At 49.2% G+C, this 20,876-nt stretch overlaps 3 protein-coding genes across 8 annotated transcripts; 2 read left to right on the top strand and 1 right to left on the bottom strand.

Annotated features, from left to right (window-relative positions):
* The first annotated feature begins 3,262 nt into the window (after nucleotides 1–3,262).
* Nucleotides 3,263–11,214, top strand: GALM (galactose mutarotase). Its single transcript, XM_027453478.3, has 8 exons — nucleotides 3,263–3,594; nucleotides 4,055–4,209; nucleotides 4,962–5,168; nucleotides 5,866–5,947; nucleotides 7,940–8,081; nucleotides 8,157–8,331; nucleotides 8,460–8,571; nucleotides 11,027–11,214. The coding sequence occupies exons 1-7, from the start codon at nucleotides 3,399–3,401 to the stop codon at nucleotides 8,535–8,537; spliced, it is 1,035 nt and encodes a 344-aa protein (XP_027309279.2). The 5' UTR covers nucleotides 3,263–3,398; the 3' UTR covers nucleotides 8,538–8,571; nucleotides 11,027–11,214.
* Nucleotides 10,751–17,118, bottom strand: LOC101798617 (serine/arginine-rich splicing factor 7). Its single transcript, XM_027453480.3, has 9 exons — nucleotides 16,959–17,118; nucleotides 16,464–16,644; nucleotides 16,099–16,275; nucleotides 15,140–15,214; nucleotides 14,932–15,033; nucleotides 14,480–14,533; nucleotides 12,268–12,312; nucleotides 11,695–11,730; nucleotides 10,751–11,064 (listed from the first exon to the last, which is right to left on the bottom strand). The coding sequence occupies exons 1-9, from the start codon at nucleotides 16,984–16,986 to the stop codon at nucleotides 11,010–11,012; spliced, it is 753 nt and encodes a 250-aa protein (XP_027309281.1). The 5' UTR covers nucleotides 16,987–17,118; the 3' UTR covers nucleotides 10,751–11,009.
* Nucleotides 16,528–20,816, top strand: GEMIN6 (gem nuclear organelle associated protein 6). 6 transcript variants are annotated; one of them, XM_038176284.2, is made up of 3 exons: nucleotides 16,528–16,665; nucleotides 18,638–18,783; nucleotides 20,132–20,816. In XM_038176284.2, exons 2-3 carry the CDS (start codon nucleotides 18,656–18,658, stop codon nucleotides 20,505–20,507), a joined length of 504 nt encoding a protein of 167 aa, XP_038032212.1. In that variant the 5' UTR covers nucleotides 16,528–16,665; nucleotides 18,638–18,655; the 3' UTR covers nucleotides 20,508–20,816. The 6 variants fall into 6 exon arrangements, with proteins under 6 accessions (XP_038032212.1, XP_038032207.1, XP_038032211.1 ...); XM_038176279.2 differs by lacking the exon at nucleotides 16,528–16,665 and adding an exon at nucleotides 17,106–17,236; XM_038176283.2 differs by lacking the exon at nucleotides 16,528–16,665 and adding an exon at nucleotides 17,699–18,362.
* Nucleotides 20,817–20,876: the final 60 nt, after the last annotated feature.

Genomic DNA, 20,876 nt, shown 5'->3' with positions numbered 1-20,876 from the left:
GCTGTGACACATCCTCTGCAAAGGTTAAACTCAGAAGTCGCTGCAGAGCAAGGCAGGTCTGCCTCTGAGCACACGAGAGCTCGGTCCCCAGCCCCCCAGAGCAAACTGGAAGCGTCCCTGGTTCCAGGCAGCCTACCCAGCAGCAAGCTGCAGGAGCTGCGAGCTATTATTTTAGCTCCCGAGGAAAGTAATTACTATAGCAACCGGCACATCCGAGCGGCTCTTTGGCTGCTGCCGAGGCACAAACAACCCGTGCACAAAGGCACATCTCAAACGTGCTGGGCGAGGAGTGCTCTCGAGCGGCCGTGTTGTGTGTTTTTTTTTTTTTTTTGAAGAGCCTCCCCAAACACGTGTAGCTGGCTGCTGAGAAACGGCCGCCAGAACAAGGGTGAGCAATTGTGCCCTGATCCTAAAATAACCTCATCAATGTCCCAGGGTGTTTTTGCCCCTGAAGAGGCGAGGCACAGAAGGGCTCAGGCTCCATTTTAAGGCTCTGCGCCGGGAAGCACCCAGTGGAGCTGAAGACATGCTCGATAAACAGGCAATAAAATGGAGGGGGGGACGGCCCCACTGCTGTTCTGCCCACAGATGCAGGCTCCCTGCGTGCTCCAGTGGTGGCTCAGCCCTGCCAGCTTACGCAAAGTTTATCAGAGAAAAAGGATTTAATTACAGGCTTGCAGTGCTGGGGGGTGGAACAAGTGATGTCTGCCTTCTCTGCTGTGTCTACGCAGCCATCAGCCCCAGCAGAGCTCGTCTCCAGCTGTGGTACTGTTGCTATCAGTGAATAAGAAATATCAATGAATAACCCACATTGCCCTGAAGGATTTTTTTTCATCATTGAGACCTGAAATCTTGCTCTGGGCCCTCCACAAGCTGAAAATCACAGCCGGGTTTAAACTGAAGACAAAAATAAGGAAGGAAGCGTGACAATGCAATTACAGAAGCATCTCAGGAACAACCCCAAAAAGACCTTGTGGCAGCAGGTACTGCACGACAGTGGGTCAGAAACGGCCACAACCCCCAAAGAGCTTTCCAGTGGGGAACAAGGGGACGTGCAGTAGATGGACAGCTGTGTCCCAGGGATGGGTTCGCTGTGCCCAGGCCAATTTGGACACGCACATGGCTGCGTGTTGTCAGTAACAGCATCACCAGTCCTCACGTGGTTGGCTTGGCCACACTTTTTCTGTTCTGCCTTTCAGGTTCCCTAGAGCTGCGCTGCCACAGCTTCTCCTTGAGAAAAGGTGTCCGCAAAATGAGAGCCCTGTGCGACCTCCACCTCTCTTGCTGCTTGGGAAAGCCATGTAGAGAAAAGCTCATTCATTGTTTCAAATCTAGCCATGATCTATGGCTCTGTGATACAAAACCAGTGCAAAAGTTCAGGTCAGAAATCTTAAATCCTTTACCAAACTGCATTTTCCTACTGCTAAGGACAGAGCTTGTGATTTGAGTTTGCAAACACCCTTTTTTTTTTTTTTTTGGTTGACTGTAGCCTTTTAAGCAAAGTCACTATTTTGGATTAAATATCCCAACGTCTGAAAAATAAAGGCTCCGTAAGAAAACAGCACAGTCACGTAAAATGATGCCTCATTTCTGCCTTGCAAAGCTGTAGCTGCCCTGCAGGCAGCTGGAGCTTCCGAGCTGCTGATCCCAGGGAAATAAATTCTCCTCTGTAATTTTTCTCATAACGAGTTTATTTTCTGAGAGTACTCAACAGTGCAGTAAATGGCTCCCTCTCAATAAATACATAAATAAATAAATAAGTACTTTTTCACAGTGTGCCTTCTTGCTAGCTTTTTGGTGGGGGAAAGGCAGGACTGCTTGGTGGCAGGCTGAATTCCCAGTTCTCCTTTGCTCCTGGAATCTCTTGCCTGGGTTAGAGCAGCTGGAACATGTACTTAACCTGCCCTTCTGCTACACCTGCAGGGCGGCTTACTGTGATGGAGCTGATAAAACATGGAATTACAGAATGATCTAGGTTGGAAAAGCCCTTCGAGTTCACCAAGTCCAACCATCGACCTGACCCAGCAAGTCCCATCACTAAACCATGCCCCTTAGTGCTGCGTCCACATGGCTCTTAAATCCATCCATCACCTCGCCAGGGATGGGGGCTCCACCACCAAATCTTTGCTCCTCACCAATATTTGGGTCTTCACCAACACCTGGATCTTCAGGCAAGAGCCTGAAGACAGAAGCGTAGTGGTTACGATCATGGCCTGTGGGCTGGTAAAGCTCATAGGACCCCGTAAAATGCATTTTCTGTCAGCGTTTTAGCAGACTTCTTTTGTCAGCATTTTTCCCCATTCCGGCTGCTCTGGCAAGAGGGAGGTAAACCCGCAGCCCTGGGGATGTGGAGCAACCTTTTGTGAGCACTCACCGGCTGGGGAAGTGCCCTGCTGCTCACCTGGGGCGTGTTCAGGCCTGGCGTGGCATTTTTCCTCCTGGGAGAAAGAAGAGAAAAATGAAAGGAGCTTGCACTTGACCCTAACTGTAAGCAAACCTCAGTGCAGCAATGAAACAATCTTTCTATAAAATAGGAGTGACAAAAAAAGCAGATCCAGTGTAGCTGCTGGTGTCCCCATCCACCAGAGGCAAACAGGACAGAGGTGACAAAGCCAGGCTCCTGGAAATGCCTTGCTCCAACCCTGAAGGTGACACTGCTCCACCACTGGTCATGTTTTGCACAAGATGCACCCCTGCACAGGCTGCTTTTTCATCTGGTTCATCCGCCAGCTTGAAAATCTGACGCAGGGCCCGTGAACAGATTTCCCTGTGGTATCGCTTTTGCACCTGCACGGCCTCAGATGTCACGGCCGTGAGGGTGCTGGAGGAAGCACCTGAACGCAGCAGCCCTCTGTTTTTGCTGTGGACATGAAGGCAGAGCTGACAAAGTGCAGGTTGCACAACCGCCCCACCTGCAGCCCCTGCGGGAGGCCTCGTTTCTGGGGTTGGGAGCCTGGGTGCTGGCACGCCTGGAGGCAAGCACTGTGCTGGAAATGAATATTCAGAGTCTGAGGAGTTGTGTATTCATCAGGAAAACAATCCGAAACTGGCTCCTCATCAAAAAAAAAAAAAAAAAAGTGTACCAATTACATAAATATTCCTGGGGTTCTGCAGGCTGAGGGAAAACAAGGAGGTGGTACTTTGAGGGACGGTGTGTAATGGGGCCCAGGTCAGAGCTGTGTGCCCACAAAAAAAAACCTTTTTCCTCTCAGCACACATCCAAGCCCGCAGGGCAGCCGGTGCACGGCACGACTCCTCCCAGCTCCGCCAGGCTGGAGGCAATCATGTGATTTTTAGGACTCTGCTCTCCAAAACCCTCTTTGCTGCGCTCCCGGCCACCCTCGCTTCCTCCCCGGCTTCCTTCCTGGTGGCGGCGTGGGGCTGGGAGCTGGGGAGCGATGGCGGAGGTGAAGAGGGAGGTTTTTGGGCGCATGCCCCCGGAGGAAGGAGGAGGGGAGGTGGAGAAGTTCGTGCTGCAGTCGGACAGCGTCAGAGTGGAGATTCTGTCCCTGGGGTGCATAATCGCCGCGCTGGAGACGAAAGGCAGGGACGGGCGGTTTGCGGACGTTGTCCTGGGCTTTGACACGCTGGAAGGTGGGTCTGAATCCGTTTCCTCCAAAAATAAAAAGAATAAAAAGAAAGAAATCAGAGATTTTGATCCGAGTCCTTCTGAGGGTAACCCCCAAACCACGGGCTGAAGTGACACCAGCCCTGGGCTCAGTGGGGACACTGGGGGACCCCAGGTCGCAGAGTGCCCCTCTGACAGGCCTGGCCCCTCAGGTCTCTCTGCAAACCTGTGAGCAACACAAGTCCCCTCCCAGTTGTTCCGATCAAAGATGAGAGAATCACAAAATGCTCTAATTTGGAAAAAAAAATCAGTATCACCAAACCTACCAACCACCCGGCTGACCAGCCTGAGACGCCGGGGCCGCAGCCACCTGCTTGGCGCTGAGAGGACGCTGTGAGGGACATCTCCGAGCCCTCAGGGCCACCTGGAGATCACTCATCCTGCCCCCGTCCTCCCACATCACGGCACCCCGCTGTCCCCACGCAGGTTACACGAGGAAGCACCCCTTCTTCGGAGCCGTGGTGGGGCGCGTGGCCAACAGGATCGCCAAGGGGAGGTTCACCGTGGAGGGCAAGGAGTACCAGCTCTTCCTCAACAACGGGCCCAACTCGCTGCACGGCGGAGCCAAGGGCTTCGACAAGGTGACCATCGGGCTGCAAACGTATTATTGCAGCAGCTTTCCTGGGTTAACGGTGGTTTTTCTTTATTTTTTGTGAGGGAACATCCAGGCTGAGGGGGCAAAAGTCAGAGGGTCTGGAATAAAGCTCACTGCTAAGCAGCACCGCGTGACTAAAATAATCTCCTCAGTCGCAGAGACAAGGATCAAAAGCTCATGGGGTGCACTTACACACCTGCTGGACTTCCAAACGAGGTGCCCTGGCTCTTGGCTGTGGCTGTCTCAGCCATCTCCTCAGTTTTTCCTGAGCTTTCAAGGCCTCGGTGCTGCACTCAGTGTGTGCTCTGATGACAAAGCGGCTTACAGCCTGGTTATTTGGCATCCTCAGCTCCCATGCTGGATGAAAATGTTGCTTTTTGACAAGTCCCCTCCACACAAAAGGGAATATAGGTCCAGCTGCAGGACAAAAACCCATCGCAGCCAGGCCTCAATGAGGCATGGAGTAAGGGAGGCCCAGGACAGACCCGGACCAGAGCAAACCACTTCCCTTCTTCGGCTGCTCGTGGAAAAACCCATTCCCTTGGTCAGCCAGAGCCAGCAGGCTGGTTTTTGGGTTTGCTACCACTTCCCTCTTTCTTTTTCAACAAGGGCACGTTGGTTTTCAGCACTTCTTAGGAAAAAAACAATCATCTTTCCCCATGTTCAGCCCAGAGCAGGACAAGGAGAGAAGGGCACCGCATCCCCTATCGCTGCCCCACTAACACACGGTCCTTGCAGGTTCTCTGGAGCCCCCAGGTCGTCCCAAACGGCGTTTGCTTCTTTCGGCTCAGCCCCGACGGCGAAGAAGGCTACCCCGGGGAGCTGAAGGTCTGGGTCACCTACACGCTGCACGGCAGCGAGCTGGCCATCAACTACCGAGCTCAGAGTAGCAAGACGACGCCCGTCAACCTGACCAACCACGCGTACTTCAACCTGGCAGGGCAGGTAGGCACGGGGAGCCCCAACCCCATGGAGGGACACCTTGAAAAAAGAGGTAAAGAAGTCCAGGCACCCCAAATGGGGCTTGTGGGGACAAATTGCCGGAGGGTGTGCAGATCTGCTCGTGCCATTGCCCTAAAAATGTCTGTGAAGTTGTTAGTTTCCCCTCAGTCTGTCCTCCCAGTGGTGCAGCAATACCAACACCTGTGGCACGCAGCTCAGGCGTGTTTCCAGAGGAACGGGAGACCTTTGGGCACCAAACTGCTGCTCAGATTAGACGGTGACGTGCAGGCTCAAGCTTTGATCCTGCTCCCCTTCCCGCCCAGCAGCAGGTCCCTTGCCAGCATCCCCGAGGCTGCCAGGGAGGAAGAAGAGCACAGGAGACGAGCCAGGAGGATGGGCTTCGCTTCCCCCTGCGCTCTCTTCCTTCCCCTTTTTGCCTGCTGCTGGGTGCTCAGCGCCCAGCACGTTTTGGCTAGCCCACAGGCAGCGTGCTGCTGCTTGGCAAGGTGCACGCTCAGCCTGACAGCCTCCTGAAGGAGGTGCCGTGCAGGTTTTTGCCACTTTTGCCCTTTGCCCTCTGATGGGGACGAGGTGGGAGGTTGCCCTGGAGGTCACCCAGGCACTGCCAGGCAGAGCACCACCACACACAGGTGGCTGAAGGGCTGCTGCAGCAACCCCAGCGCCTCCCTTCCTCCTGCAGGGCTCACCTGACATCTACGACCACGAGATTTCCATTGCAGCAGATTCCTACCTGCCCGTGGACGACACCAAGATCCCAACCGGTGGGTGGCACCTGCTGGGGATGGCATCGCAGATGGGGGAAGCAGCACTGCCCCAAAAGGGGGAACAAAGCAGGACCCGGGGGACCCCGGCGTAGCAGGGCACCATCCCACAGCAGCTGAGCAGGGGCAGGTGCTGGGAGCAGGGGCCACCACCAGCCCCAGACGTGGTGAAGGTGGGCTGATGTCTGCCCTGTGGTGCTAATAGGAACCAGACCATGAGGTGGAGCCACCTAGGAGACAGGCTTCCTCCAGCACAGGGCCAAACGATGTCCCTCCAGGCTGGTTTGGCCACGCTGGGGCCACCAGAGAGGGGCACCGAGCTCTTAAAGAGCTGTGGTTTGCCCGTTTAGTTTCCTCCGGCAGCGTCTGGCTTTCCGACACTTCTCTACTAGGATTTTCTATATGATATCACCAGCTAACTTCCCCAAATCTTATTTCCATAAGATCAGCCCATGCCCAAACGCAGGAGAGCCCTCAGTGCCCAGGAAACCAGCATCATCCCTGCTGCAGGAGCTGAGCCATCAGTCCCCAAACGAGGACAGGGGAGCTGACGCTGCTGGCTGGGAGCCCGAGCGCACAAAACCAGCGCTTTTCTTTCCTGTCTTTAATGTCCAAAAGGAGGAAAGGCCGTAAAGGAAGGCAGCACATTTTGCATACTAAGCAGATGAATCCAACAAAGGTGGTGTTGCTGCTGTCTCTGGACTCAGAGCAGAGAAGCAGGCTGGCAGCCTTTTGCACTCAGTCTTGATTTGGGGCTAAAAAGGAGAAAACAGGGCTTTTTTTTTTTTTCCCCCATACCATTTTTGCTGTGCGTCACCCCATGAATGATCCTGCCTCCAAGCCAAGCGAGCTGAGGCAGAGCACGTGTTCCCCGTGCCCGCTCCAGCACCCCCTTGTGCTGCAGAGGCGACTGCACGGAGCTGCAGCAGGAGCCAACCCTGCAAAACAGATCTCACAGCAGGGTTCGTGCTGGGGGGAGCTGCTTTTAAGAACATGAAGTATAATTCTGAAAGAAAAAGGAAGGAGAGGAAAAAAAAAAAAAAAGGCAAATGAAAGCTTTTTAGCTCAGGTGCCTGCTAAAACTAGAGTCACGCCTGGGCTCACCAAACCACCGCGTGTGCCTGCAGCAGCGTGCACCCAGCGGTGTTTGCTCAGCCTGGTTTTAACGCCAGGGCTCGAGCGGGGATGAGCCCAGAGCCACAGCAAAGCCGCTGCCCTGCTCCCCCTGCTGCATTCCCCACGGAGCTGTTTCCACCAGGGCGCAGGAGCTGCTCTGAGGGCCAGCAATCCGTTTCTCTCGCGCATCTCAATCGCAGCCAGCTCGCTGCCCGGCTTCTTGCAGCACCCGTTTGAAGCTCTGCCTAAACGCAGCCTTTGAGGCCAATAAACCCGTGCAGGGTTTTAGCCCTGGGGGTGAAGACAGGATTTGTGCAGCTCTTCAATGCAGAGCCCTTGCATGCAACAGCTGCCGTATTTTACCTCCATGCCTACATCAACATGAGCAACGTGCCTTTTATTTTTTTTTTTCTCGAGGTTTTTTTCCGCCCCACAGCTGTAAACGCGCTCCTTTCAGATAGGATCAAAGCCACAGCAGTGAGCTGTTTGGCAGGGGGATGGTTCTCAGGGCTTGCAGAGAGGAACCAGAGCAGGGAGCAGGGCAGCGGGATGCCCACACAGCTGTCCCCACGGTAGCCCTTGGAAGCCCATCGGTGTTAGGTGTGGAAAAACGTGGCTTTGGGGAAAATCCCCCAATCCTGCCTCCTGTGTGAACGTGGTGTGGTTGCGGGGCTGGTGCCTGGGGTTGGCAGAGCTGTTCTGACACAATTTTGGGCACAAGGGTGATGAGAGGCCTGGGGAGCCCTATCAAAGCAGCAGGGAGGACAGGCTGCAGACCCCACAGTCCCGAGCCAAAGTTCAAGCCCAGAACCCCTCAGCTCACCTCAAGGTATTTTAGGGTGTGTGAGCGCTGACACTGCTGCTCTCCTCGCCCAGGGGAGGTGGCTGCCGTGCAGGGCACCGCTTTTGACCTCCGGCAGCCCGTGGAGCTGGGGAAGCACCTGAGGAAGTTCCACCTGGACGGCTTCGACCACAACTTCTGCCTGCCGCCGGGACGGGCTCGACGCCTGGTGGCCAGGTAGGGCCGGGACCCCTCGGGGGTCTCCCCAGGGCCACTGGTGCCCACACCAGCCCCTGACATTGCCTCCCGCAGGGCTCACCACCCACCCACGGGCAGGACCGTGGAGGTTCACAGCACGCAGCCTGGCCTCCAGTTCTACACCGGGAACAACCTGGATGGCTCCCTAAAGGGTAAAGGTGCCGCCACCTACCCCAAACACTCAGCTTTCTGCCTGGAAACCCAGCACTGGCCTGATGCCGTCAACCAGGTAAGCGGCTCAGGGCTGGGGGCTTTTGGGGTTTGTTCCCTCTCCCTTGGGAAGGCTGTAGGGACAGGGATGTGCCCCCCCAGCCCTCTCTGGTGCCACTGTGACCAGCGTGTGCTGCCTCTTTGCAGCCTCACTTCCCCAGCACCCTGCTAGCACCCGGGGAGGAGTACAACCACACCACCTGGTTCTGTTTCGGCACCACCTGAGGACAATGGAGGCCGACTGCTGCCACAGGAAGGGGTAAGCATCTCCGTCAGGTTTTCCCAAAATAAGTTTAGGTTCAACATTTGGAGCAGCCCTAGGTGATGGGACCCGCTTGGGAGCTGGTTTCATCCTCTCTGCATTCCGCTCGCTTTAACTGCTGCTGTGCAGCCTCCGCAAAGCCTCACCCTGTGGAACAAGCTCTGTTCTGCAGTAAAAGCGCACCTAAAAATCAGCGTTTAGGGACACAGCCCATCAGATCTCAACCTACAGAGGGCAAATACTCACATGGAGACTGAGGAAGTCCATACAGGTACCAGCTATTCTCAGCGAAGGGCCAGAAGCTGCAGGTGTTGCTTTCTTGGCCCTGCAGGGACAGCGAATCTGTGCGCCCTGCTGTCAGCTCTGCTGGCAGCACCACGACGGCACACGTACCACTGCTACACACAGAGCTCTGTGCAGGACAGGGTGCTGGGATAATCCCAGCTCACCGCCGGCTCCCCTGGCTCATTTTGAAGCCAGCAGCAGCTGCTGTGGCAGCGAAGCAGGTACCTCCATCCACAGGTGTGAACGCACAGCCGCAGGAGGTAAAGAACAGGTACCAGCACAGCTGTCGTGTCAGGCTGCAGGTTTATTGCGGAGTAGGTTCGCCCTATGAGTACAGAAGAGAGAAAAAAGCTGATCAAATTCCAGAGCAGCAGTGTACGTGTGCTTCTCACCAGGTAGGCCATAAACCAGGCGGGTAATACACAACCAAAAAGCATCCCAAACACAAGTCACAGGCTTTGGGCATTTCTGCTACATCGTTCCAGGGCAACGTTTGTGGCACCCTGACGCTCCCCTGGTGGAATTTTAGGGATATTGCCAGAATTTCAGTGCTTGCACCTGGCAAACCAAACACTAGGTCTCCCCGCTAAGCACCGCAGCGGTGTCCAGGCGGACACCAAGCACCACGACACCAGGACAAAGCGTGAAGGACAGAGAGTGCTGCGACGTGACAACACAGTCAGCACCTGCACTATTTACTCGCACACCGAAGAAGCTCCATGAAGCCATTATTCACAGGAAACAGGGTTTTTCTTTTGAAAAACATGGGTTACCAAAGGTGTGACCGAGGTTCATTTTGGCGTTTTCTTGCATTTAAGATGTTCTGTTATGGTTTACACATTGAAAGCAGCATTACAGGTTTCATTCAAAGCCCAGAGAGGCCTCACTTTCCACTTCAGTGCTTTAGACAATTTTTTTTTTTTTTAGTTCTTTTTCTGCCAAAGCCAGCATTTGTTTCTGGTAGCTCTCCCATCACAATAAAAAAATATTTTAGCTTTTTCCCCCCTCCACCAACAGTTTGTTTGCTCATAGTCTAACATTGTTTCGTCTTTTGCTGTGATCTGTGTCAACAAAGTGCCTTGCCATGCAATTATTGACTACAGAATGAGGACAAACACAGAGTGACATAGCTATATACAAACCCTTAATCCTGCAGGTGTGTATTTGCTCTAAGAAATTAGCTTAATTTGACCAAGTTGTCTCTGGGATCTGGGCTGTTTTAAAACCGTACCAATTCCTGTGCAGCAGGCTAGCATTCCTGCGGTCAGCTGTGAGATCTTTCACTTGAAGGAGGAAAGTTTGGGCCAGCAGTAGAAAGCCTCACAGCACTTTCTTTTGTCTCTCAAACACATGCTCCTAAGTTCCTTCACAAAGTAGGTCAGACGACCTAACGGCACCCCTCAAAAAAGGGAAACGTGCCTTGAGACACTCTATGACGTTTTCAGTACACTAACAGACTAAAGAACTAAAAATACAACAAGTCAAAGCAGCAATTATCAAGTTATTAACGTTTAGATGTTTCTGCAGACGTTATTCACTTCAAGTATGTGTTTTGAACAAAAGCTCATTGTTAAATTTGGGGGCATCTGGTATTACAACTAGTCAAGCACCAGAGTCAGCATAGCAGAACAATTAGATCAGGGAGAAAAACTAATGCCCGTTAAAGATAAATTTTTAACCATCTGCAGACAGGGGGGGACAGATTTTAAGTTCCATTTTAAAAGCAGAAATTGATCCTTTCACCAAAGACCATCGAACAATAAAGGTGACAAGTGGCTGAGAAGACACTACTATTAGTCATTCCCACTTGGACATGTTCCATCCGTGTTACATGGCACACAGCTAAAATTGCCCAAACGTTAACAGAAGCAGCAGGGTTACTACAGAGAAGTTTTAGTTAAAAATACACATTTTATTTCAATGTGCCAATAAAAAAGTCCCACATTTTCATATCACAGGAAGTTAATTCATACAATAAAAAGAGACCTGCGCTAGTCTATTGGTGCGACTAACTCAGAAGACCCAGATCATGCCAAATTTTAGTTGATATACTCTTCTATCTACATTCTTACATTTACAAAGACACCACAAAATCCCTTATAATAATGTAAGCAAAATAACTTTCTTCCTACAAGGTTAAATTCATAACTTTAATCCATTCTTTCAGGACTTGCACTTCTTTGAGGGCTTCCTGATGGTGAACGACTGAAAGGGAAAGAATCCACAGTTAACATTTGAGTAGTGATTTGGGATCCACAAACATGGGAAAAAGAAACAAGAGGAGGCTACCTAGACTACTCCAGCATCCTTCAAGCACTGTTTTTTTAACTGAATAAAACAATCACTATAGACAAATTGAATGGACTAATTATTTAACATTAGAGATAATACATTCATTACTTTCACATTTTTTGCATAATCTGAGTAAAAGCAGTAAAATCAACAGGACTGATCTTCCAGACCGACTGTCATGCCAGGTTACTCCACTACCTTCCCTAATCTCACTGCAGATTTCATGAGACTCACAGCTGATTCCCGCACTTATTCTGTGTTTTAAGCTCACCGGTAGAGTCTCTGTGCACTAAAACCAGTGAACTGAAATTAGCAGGAGAGCAGCCAAAGGCAAGACCTGAACACTGAGGAATTATTTATTACCACATACATAAAACCACGCATAAAACCAGTCACATTATTTCTGGCAATGACACCTTTTCAGCAAAATACCCTCCCTGTATTCTCCTAAAAGCAGCTGTCAAACTCCTCAGCAGAGATCAGTGCAGGTATTAAACCGTCAGCTCTACAGAGTCTGTGTCACCAGCAGGGAGACCAACGTACCTTCTCTTTGGAGATGGTGATCGGGACTTTGACCGACTATCAAAACAGAACACAGTAAATACAGCACAAAGTTAAAACAGGTGTTTTATAGTAAAAACAAACAACACAACAGCATAGCAACGGAATGATTGCCATCTTGAAGACGGCAAAGTTTTCAAATCAGCTTTTACTCTGGCTTAATTCATTTTGTGTGGAGACTGACTGTATGCAAACGTTTGCAGTAAAGAAAGCAAGTGTATAAAAACAAAACGTTTAACTGAGGCAGGGCTTTGAGAATACATCGCCATAGATTCCTCCAAATGTTTTTCAGCAGCATTATTAAAAAATTAAGCCCTTTTTCTGATTTAACAGAATTGAGCACTAAACAAACTAAACAGTCCCCTATACAAAAACAAGGAGATAGGTAAGGAATATATTCCAAATACCCTTTGAGAAAATTTTATAATCAGTCCTTTCTGAAATAGGCACCCGTGTTTGGGGGGATTTTTTTCTCAAGGACCGGGCTTTGTTATCTGTGAAAAAAACAATACTAAATTCTAGATAGCGCTGCAGGCTTCATCTCTGTATGCTCACCTCTTAGCTGGAGAGCCGGATTTAGATCTGCCATGAGACCTAGACCTAGAAGAGAAAACACAGCTCAGCAAGAAAGCCACAGGCATGCACGTTCCCACATGAAGACAGTAAGTCACACTAAACGTGTAAGAAGTGTAACACTGAACACAGACAAAATGCTGCAAGTTTGCAGGACCTTTCCTGCTAAGATTCAGCAGAAAGTTTTTAAATCAGAGGCTGAGGACCTGTGCAGGCTGATGAAGAGGACAGGAATGCGTGAACTACCCAAGTTGCAACCAGCTTCTTCACAAAGCCGTGCTTCTAACTAGCAAGTTTTATTAGGCTGCAGTGACATCTACCACTGTAGTTGAAACTGGCTGCAGGCAGCATCATCCTACAAACATCTTCTCTTCAGAACACTTCATCTTTCAAAAGAATATTTTAACAAATGCATGTAAAACCTGATGAATTTAAGCATTGTGAAAAGACTGCCAAAAACGTCAAGTCTTTTTGAGGTAAGATTGGTGCACCAGGAGAACACTAGTATCACTTACAAAGAAGAACTGAAATTTGTAGGTTCCCAAAGGAAGCGTTCTACTTTCCTTAACTGCTTTCAGATGCATGCTTTGATGCTGTCAGCCCAGCAAGTTTCATGTAATACTTATTCAGCCTGTCTTCCTTATGAATTGAGAGCCTGCCTCTGGATGCTCTGCATTCCTTTCATTCTTCTAGAGAGATAGTCTCTCAACTGCCTGATGTGGAAATTTAAACAGTGACTTCATTATAAATTAAACACCAATATTTTGCCACTTCTTTGTGCTTTTATTTCTGTCATTTCTTCTGCCTCAATCACTTCATCTGTACTTACAATTAAACGTGTCACAATACAGAGTTTGGAAATTACACTAATAGCACCCTATATGCTGCAGAAATCCATCCTGGTGCTAAAAAAAGAAAATAATGATAACAAAATCAAGATTTTTTTCTTTTTGAGAGCCTGTTGACCTTGGCTGTTTTCTGCTCATCATTGGCACTGAACAACAATAAGCCGTGGTTAAGCCACGTTGGAACAACTGAACACATTTTAGCAACAGGTAGAGAAAGTGCACCTGATCAATAGAAAGGATGGCTCTGTTACCTTGGGGAATTGTGCTTCTCTCTTCACTAGCTTCTGAAACACTTTTTGAGATGTCTTAGCTACGACATCTTCTACTCTTTACCTCTCCATTCCATAAGAATTCTTGTCATGGCTTGCTGCTCCACCCCTCAGAAAAGCCTTCCACCACCACCACCACCACCTTTCAGCAGTGAAGTTTTAGTCTCCAGCTGTAGGCTTTTCCACTTACTCTCTTCAGCTGAAGCTTCCCTTTTGAGTGTGCACGTGTTTCTTCACCACTGACTGCTATCTTATTTATTTCAAAGGGCAACCATTAAAGCAGAACGGCAGGCCCAGGAATGGGCTGGGGAAAGAGCAGCATTGTCTCCTTCAGAGCAGGACTTCAATCCCCTCTTAATTCTCCTACAAAGCTAATCAATCAACCCATGTGAGCCACGTTGCTCTTGACCAGCTCTCAGGAAACACATGCTACAGTCACTTACTGTGGAATCATTAGACCACAATATTTAAGAGAATGAGTGGCATCCTGTATTTCTCTCCAATCTGATCATCATTCTAACGGTACATCTGACGGTACAAAATAATTTGGCATGGTGTTTATCCCAAATTTAATTCAGCTACTGCAACATGACACTTTGTGAATAAACAGTTGAGTACTCAAGACAGCTAAAAACAGCTCTAACACTCACAGCACTAGAAAGTCCTTCAGGACTTGCCTGGTTAAGAGCACTGATACTTTAATACTAACAGAAGGACATCCTAATTTCTGACAAGTAATTTGAAGAATCCATAATCTCATATGAGCTAAATAAAGCAAAACACTTTTCAGATTAATCCTAGATGTTTGCTATGTTAGCTAACTAATAATAAAACCAATCAAAACAGTACTTGTGATGACCATGAAGACCTAGATATTAGCAGTATGCAAAACAAAATAACCAAACAATACCAAAAGAAAAAAGTGCAGTCTTCTATACCGGTCTTTAAAACCTCAGACCCCTGAGCTGAACACTCAGAATACTTCTTTCTTTCTCTGAACATTTTAACAGCTGCCAGAAAGCCTCAAGAGACTTAAGCAACTTTACCACATGTCCCGAGTTACTGCAGAGATCTTACCTGCTTCGGGGCCATGTAACAGATCTGGATCTAGACCTGGATCTTGATCTTGACCTGAAATGAAAACAAAAATTAAATAAAAAATAAAAATCAAAGGAGTCAACTCAACTAGAAGCAATGACTGTTACAGCACTAAGTAGAATAATATCTACATGTTAAATATAAAACCTAAAGTATCTTTAAACATTTCAGGCACCAAAATTCATCTTGGGATATGCAGTTCTTTAAGGCCTAAAAGAATAACTGGATTACCAGAACTTAGTAGGGTTAATAGGTAAGTAGGGTTATCAAAAAGTTTTAAAGCATTCTCTGTCTGAATTCTAGCACCCTGATTTCTAGCAATCAACACCTTTAGAAGTCTGCTATCCTATACCTTTCCAAATGCCTTAATTAAAAAGAAAGGCAGCAATGAAATCAAAATCAAAAGCTTATATGAAATTACTACTAATTACCTCGATCTCTTCAAGGAACCCGATCGGGACCGTCGGGGAGACACAGATCTAGACCTACGAGGAGAAACGGACCGGGACCTACGATAGGAAGCAGACCTGGACCTGCAAAGAAACCAAACAAGGTTACAGTTGAGTAAGGTTACAGTGCAAACAAGGCTCTTTGTAAGTAAAAGAAAGAAACAAGAGTGAGATGCAAACATAAGCATACCTCCTACCACGACTTCGACTGCGTGACCGAGAATACCTCCTTCCTCGGGACCTGGAACGGGATCTAGACCGGGACCTGGGTTTAGGTTGGAGAAAACACGTATCAGAAAGCAGCTTCAGCCACCACTACATGTGAGGCCCTGCTGAAGTCAAAACTTTCAGACAACTAAAGAACTAGCATCTGTGAGTTGGAAAAAATCTCTGGGCCTACTTGTCTTGAGCAATTTTACTACCTAGAAAAATGTTAAGAGCTGAATTACATTGCAGAATTACATTAGAATAAAAAAACACTGTAATGCGTATTTAAAATAAACCTTGCAAGTTTGCAGGTCGACCCTCTTTGGCCCAAGGTCTAGCAGATCTAGACGATCTAGAAGTATCTATAGCCGATCGCTGCATCTAGGTGTTCTCTTCAATCTAACGACGATCAAACTGACAGCCCAATGAGCCAGGGTGAGGCTTGATTGACGCAAGAAGATTTTTCTAGCTGGGAATGTGGTCAATCTGGTGTTCCTCTTTCTAAACCGGAGGGGGGGCCCCAACTGAAAGCCAAATTTACTGTTACGGCGGTCACCGTCTCAAATTTTCTGCCCTTAAAGAATAAGGTGAAGCTACGTGTAGATGGCTCGAGGGGATCTGGCCTCTTATGCTGATCACCTCAAGGTCTAGGAGGATCTTAAGTGTCGGATTTGCAAGGCGCCTCAGCATGAAATCTTAAGGCTCGTGACATTCTGAATCAAGGCGACTGACTCAAACGAAGAAACCTGAAAGGTTTTGACCAGGTTGATTATTAAGATAGTAACATTTGATAGAAATAGCAACAAATTGTAATATACACCTATACATTTACGCTAGAGTTAAGTTTTAAAGAAAACTGGTGTAACATTCTGTTCTTTGCTAACAAGAGCTACACAAAAGTGAACTGGCGAAGCAACCCAGCCGCGCCGCTCCCACACGTACCTGCTCCTCCTTCGGCGACTATAGCGATGGCAATCATAAGCATAGTGGCCTTTCTCACCACACTCATAGCATCTGTCATTAGGGTCAAAGGGGCGCCGGGCAGGAGGCCTGTCGTAACGGGAGCGACGGGGCATCCCCGTCGACACTTCCACTCTCACCCTGGAGCCACAGATCACCCTAAAACAAGACAACAATGGCTCTAAGTTAACTGCTAACATTTATGGCAGAACTACTTAAAAAAAATAATAATAATGGAGAGAAAAGTCCCAGAACTGCATAAAGAAGAAATGGAAAGGGAACACCAATTCTCTCTCCAGACTTAAAAATGGCGCCAGCTCCCGCCAACAGCAGCACCGCTCACGTACTTCCCATCGAGCCCACGGACGGCGTCCTCAGCATCCCTCGGGTCTTCGAACTCCACGAAGGCAAAGCCCGGCGGGTTCCTGGCGATCCACACGGTTCTCAGCGGCCCGTAGTAGCTGAAGGCTCTCTCCAGCTCGCCTTTGCCGGCGCCGGTGCCCAGGTTCCCCACGTACACCTTGGTCTCTGAAGGGGAGGGAGCCGGGGGTAAGCGCCGCAGCCCTGAGGGCTCGGGGCGGCCGCCGCCATCTTGTGAGCGCGGCCCCCTCCCGCCTCCCGCGCAGGCAGCGCGGCCGCACCCCTGCCCCCCGCCGCCGCTGACGCAAAATGGCGGCGGCGGCAACGGCGCCTAACGGCCGTCTCGCCTCGCCTCACCTTCCCCTCCCTCCCTTCCTTCACCTTCCCGCCCCGGCTCCGCTCCGCTCCCCTCAGCCGTCTCCCCCCGCTTCCTCCCGCCCTCGCTCTCTCCCCTCCTCGCCGCCCGCTGCCCGGCCGCTCACCGCCTCCATAGCGGCCGTAACGCGACATCCTAACGGCTCCGCCAGCCGCCGCTCCGCGCGCGCACGCGCCTGCCCTTCGCCGCCCGCCCACCCGCTCTCCCTCAGGCGGCGGCGCTGCGCATGCGCGCGGGGAGGGCGCCGGTTGTCGCCTGAGGGGAAAAAAGGGGACGGGGACAGCCGGGACCGGAGCTGCGGGGTGGCTGAGGGAGAGGAGGTGTTCTCATCCAAAAAGCGTTCTTTTTGGCCTCATGAAGCGCTTATTTGTGGCTGAATTTGCGGTGAGAGAGCTGTAACTGCCCGCGGTAGCGAGCCGCGTCTGTCAGACGAGGCTCGGATGGCAGGGAAAAATAAACTGTGGAGGCTTTGCTTAGAGCAAATAGTTAAATTTTCAGCATTGAAAAACAAAAAACAACAACAAAAAACCATTAGGAAGTGAGACCAGAAAGAATTAAAACTGAAAATGCTTAAAGCATTTTGCTCCAAGTGACTTTGAACAAAATCCTCTCCAGCCTGATGCAGAAAGGCATCAGTTATTTACAAAGTTATTTACATCCCGAAGGACCGAGATGTGTAATACACAGAAACGTGTGTATATCTGAGAACACTGCAGTCATTCTTTCCACTGATTTTCCTTCAAATGGGAGCTAAGATTTCTCACTGGTGCTTGCTCTTACAGTGAAAACAACCAAATTTGTTAGTTCCTGCTTCCTTAGTAAACTACATCTGAGAGAAAGCAGGAGCTGATGAAGTAACTCATCCATAAATCCACCGCACTGGGAATTGAAACATTACCAGAACAAAGAAAAATCCCTCTTTAAGCCTGCAAAATATCAAATTTTTCCTTTTATACCTGCGGTATTTTATTTCCTGCTAGTATCACAACATCACCACATTTTCATTTATATTCCTGAGCGATGGAAGCTTGTTTGCTTCATCCACAGGGAGCGGTTCAGTAGCAGTCTTAAAATACAGAAGCTCCCTGGGGAAAAAAAAAAAAAAAAAGTTTATTGCTTATGCAGCTGCACAGGAATAGCTCACAAATAAAACTTGCAGGGAGCAAAAAGAGCAGTTTGCACGTCGCAGATGCCTCGAGGATGAACCTGGAAGCATTAACGCACAGGAGAGGACCCGAGCCAGGATTCGCACGCTGGCTGCAGCCGCCCCACGCGTTGTTTGGGGTCACGCATTGAACAGCAACACCTCCCCTATGGCTGCTGAGCCCTAGCGCGTTTTTAGGACGCTCCTCGGCAACCTCCATTCGGCTGCTTTCACAAAACCCGGGGCGGGCTGGCGGCAGGAAGCGGCGGGGCCGGGCCGAGCCCACGCCCGCCCTCGTTGGCCGGGGCCCCGCAGGCGGTGAGGCAGGAGGGGGGCACCGGGGGCACGGCAGGGGACGGGAACCAGGTGCCCGCAGCCCCCTGGCCTCCCCACATTGCTCCCCATCACGGGGTGAGGTGGGACGGGTGCCCCCCACGTTGGATGGGGGTGGCTGGTGCAGGGGATGGAGTGGGAGAGCACCCGCAGCTCGCAGTGCCCTGAGTGTTTGTAATGTTTGCATTAAAAAAAAAAAAAAAAAGTGGATTAAAATGTGTGGAAGACTTACCTAGAGGCAAATTTTGATGTAAAGGGTGAAGCAAGGAGATTGGTTACTTCTGCTAATTGCTCTGGCTGTTTTCTAGGTTCTGGGTGTAGGCAATATGAATGACTGGCAAATGAAAAGCCCTCTAGACTGGGAAACATACGTGAACAAAAGGGTGAAAGTTGCAGCAGCTGAGAAAAATGAATATGAAGGATGGGTCTTAACAGTTGATCCAGTTTCTGCCAAGTAAGTACCAAAGCTTTTGCTTCTCTAAAGCTCAGAGAGAACAAGTTTTTTAGGGAAAGAGGACCCCAAGAGCGAAGCAAACTTACCTGGAAAAACAAAAACAAAAAACATGTGTTGAGGCTTGTGTTTAATTGGCAATGTGTAAGAAAAAAAGATAACAAAAGCTAATGAGGCCTAAATCCACATTAATTTCATTCAAGGGACAGGTAAGTTTGGGGGATGGCTAATAGCTGAATTCATCCTGGCTTTACGAGGGAACAGGCAGAAATTTGGCTCTGTGCTGCAAGAGGTTTTTCATATCTTTTTATTTGCAAGCTTGTCCAAAAGGAGCACGGGATGGAGGCTAGAAAGTAAAACATCCAGCCTGTGATGTGTTTCAGATGAGATGGTTGTTCTTTCAGCTATGTGGCAGCTCTGATACTCTGATGTTCTCATGGAGATGCTTGCCTTTTTGATAGGAAAGTTTTCCACAGCTGTGAGTGATTTGGGGGATGGCCAAGGCTAAAATTAATGGCATATTTCATTGCACATCCCACACACAGTCTTTTATTCCACTGACGGTGACAACAGCAAATTAATAAACTTCTGGCGTAGAGTGCTGGATTTTTTCTTCCCACAAAAGGGAGAAAATGGTTTCTGGTTCTCTTCTATGGTATATGGGGAGGAGATGCTAGAAGTGTAACAAGTTGTTTTCCTTATTGTATTTTAGGACTTGTGGAATGTAAGTGCCCTTGAGAAAAGATCAGGCAGCAGTCTTAAATGGCTACAACATGAGCCTGAACCTGCTGCCGTGTGCTCTTGGTGCAATACTCAAGTATAGTTTTCAGTTAAGAAGCTAGTAATACTCATTAAAAATACATATATTGCTATTTTAGTTACGATCAATAATTAAATGTTAATAATTACCCATTAAAAGCTTCTGATGTTCATTGTTAGCTGCCACTACTGCGTTCAGCATTCTACGTGTTGAATGTATGATGGTATTGTTTTTTTAATGTTGGAAGACTTTGGGTGCTTTAGCAAGGTTGGGAATACTGCCCAAATCACATCCCCAGCCCTGATTCTGATGCATCCTGCTGCTTTTTTTTTTTTTTTTCCCTAATGCAATGTTTCACTTGGTAGTACTTAGGGTAGTTTCAAATTCCAGGTCAGAAGTTACCCCAGAGCCCCACAGTTTCACCATTTTAAGGACATAGCATGTTTTTTTCAAGAAAAACCCTGACTACCTGGTATTTACTAAATACCTGGGTTGCAATGAGGTTTCTGAGCACTCACCTCCGAGCCCCTTGGGTTGTGTTTCTGTCCTCAGTTAGGTACAGTCAGTCACACGTCCTTCTTTCCCTGGCAGTGTTGTCCTGGCAAACTTCCCAGAGAACGGAAGAGCGTCCATTGTAGTTGTGCTGGGCCACGCTGTCCAGGAGGTTGACGTCCTGCAGGAAGCGGACGATGAAATGAAGGCACGGCTTTCCTGCATATTCGCCCCCGAGGAAAGCAAAGCGTACAGCCCGGAGGAGCTCGACAAGAGGAAGAACGACCTGAAGAGCTGGCTGGAAGCAAACCACATCCCTGTGACAGAGCAAGGAGAATCGGGAAGGACGCTGTGCGTGGCGGGGGTGCTGACCATCGACCCGCCGTACGGCCCAGAAGAGTGCAGCAGCTCCAACGAGATCATCCTGTCCCGCGTTCAGGGCCTGATACAGCGCTACCTGGAAAAGAGACAGTGAGCTCTGCTGCCTCCAGCACTGGTCTTTGGGAATGGGTCTGCCGGCCCCATTAGGGACTGTCCTGGGGGTCAGCATTCAGACGTCCATAAGCGCTGCGTGTCGGGGCTTCTGTCTGAATTCCTGTACGTTAAGAAAGGAGTAAAACGTGTAAAAAGGAGTAAAAAGTGTGAAGTACAAGCACAAAACATTTTGCATGCACTATTTTTTTGTTAAAAAAATCAGTCAGGTAATAACGCTGTATTAAATTGCTGTATAGCTATACTTTTTGTTACAGTATTATGAAAGATAAAATATTAGAAATCTAAACTTCCTCTGCCTTTGAGACTAATTTTGTTACTTTTCTAGTGGTGTGGCGTGTTTATTTGAACT

This window comes from Anas platyrhynchos, chromosome 3 (assembly GCF_047663525.1).
Source record: "Anas platyrhynchos isolate ZD024472 breed Pekin duck chromosome 3, IASCAAS_PekinDuck_T2T, whole genome shotgun sequence".
NCBI classification, from domain to species: Eukaryota; Metazoa; Chordata; class Aves; order Anseriformes; family Anatidae; genus Anas; species Anas platyrhynchos.
The sequence above is the reverse complement of the archived record's forward strand: the minus strand, read 5'-3'. Positions and strand labels throughout refer to the sequence as shown.

Coding starts and splice junctions, on each gene's coding strand:
- GEMIN6 (XM_038176279.2), top strand. CDS start 17,207: ATGAAGCGCTTATTTGTGGCTGAATTTGCG. Junction 17,237..18,637: donor TATTTGTGGCTGAATTTGCG/GTGAGAGAGCTG, acceptor GCTGTTTTCTAG/GTTCTGGGTGTAGGCAATAT. Junction 18,784..20,131: donor GTTGATCCAGTTTCTGCCAA/GTAAGTACCAAA, acceptor TTTCCCTGGCAG/TGTTGTCCTGGCAAACTTCC.
- GALM (XM_027453478.3), top strand. CDS start 3,399: ATGGCGGAGGTGAAGAGGGAGGTTTTTGGGCGCATGCCCCCGGAGGAA. Junction 5,169..5,865: donor ACTTCAACCTGGCAGGGCAG/GTAGGCACGGGG, acceptor TTCCTCCTGCAG/GGCTCACCTGACATCTACGA. Junction 5,948..7,939: donor CGACACCAAGATCCCAACCG/GTGGGTGGCACC, acceptor CTCCTCGCCCAG/GGGAGGTGGCTGCCGTGCAG.
- LOC101798617 (XM_027453480.3), bottom strand. CDS start 16,986: ATGTCGCGTTACGGCCGCTATGGAGGCG. Junction 15,215..16,098: donor AGTCGCCGAAGGAGGAGCAG/GTACGTGTGGGA, acceptor ACCTAAACCCAG/GTCCCGGTCTAGATCCCGTT. Junction 12,313..14,479: donor GTTACATGGCCCCGAAGCAG/GTAAGATCTCTG, acceptor TTTCTCTTCTAG/GTCTAGGTCTCATGGCAGAT.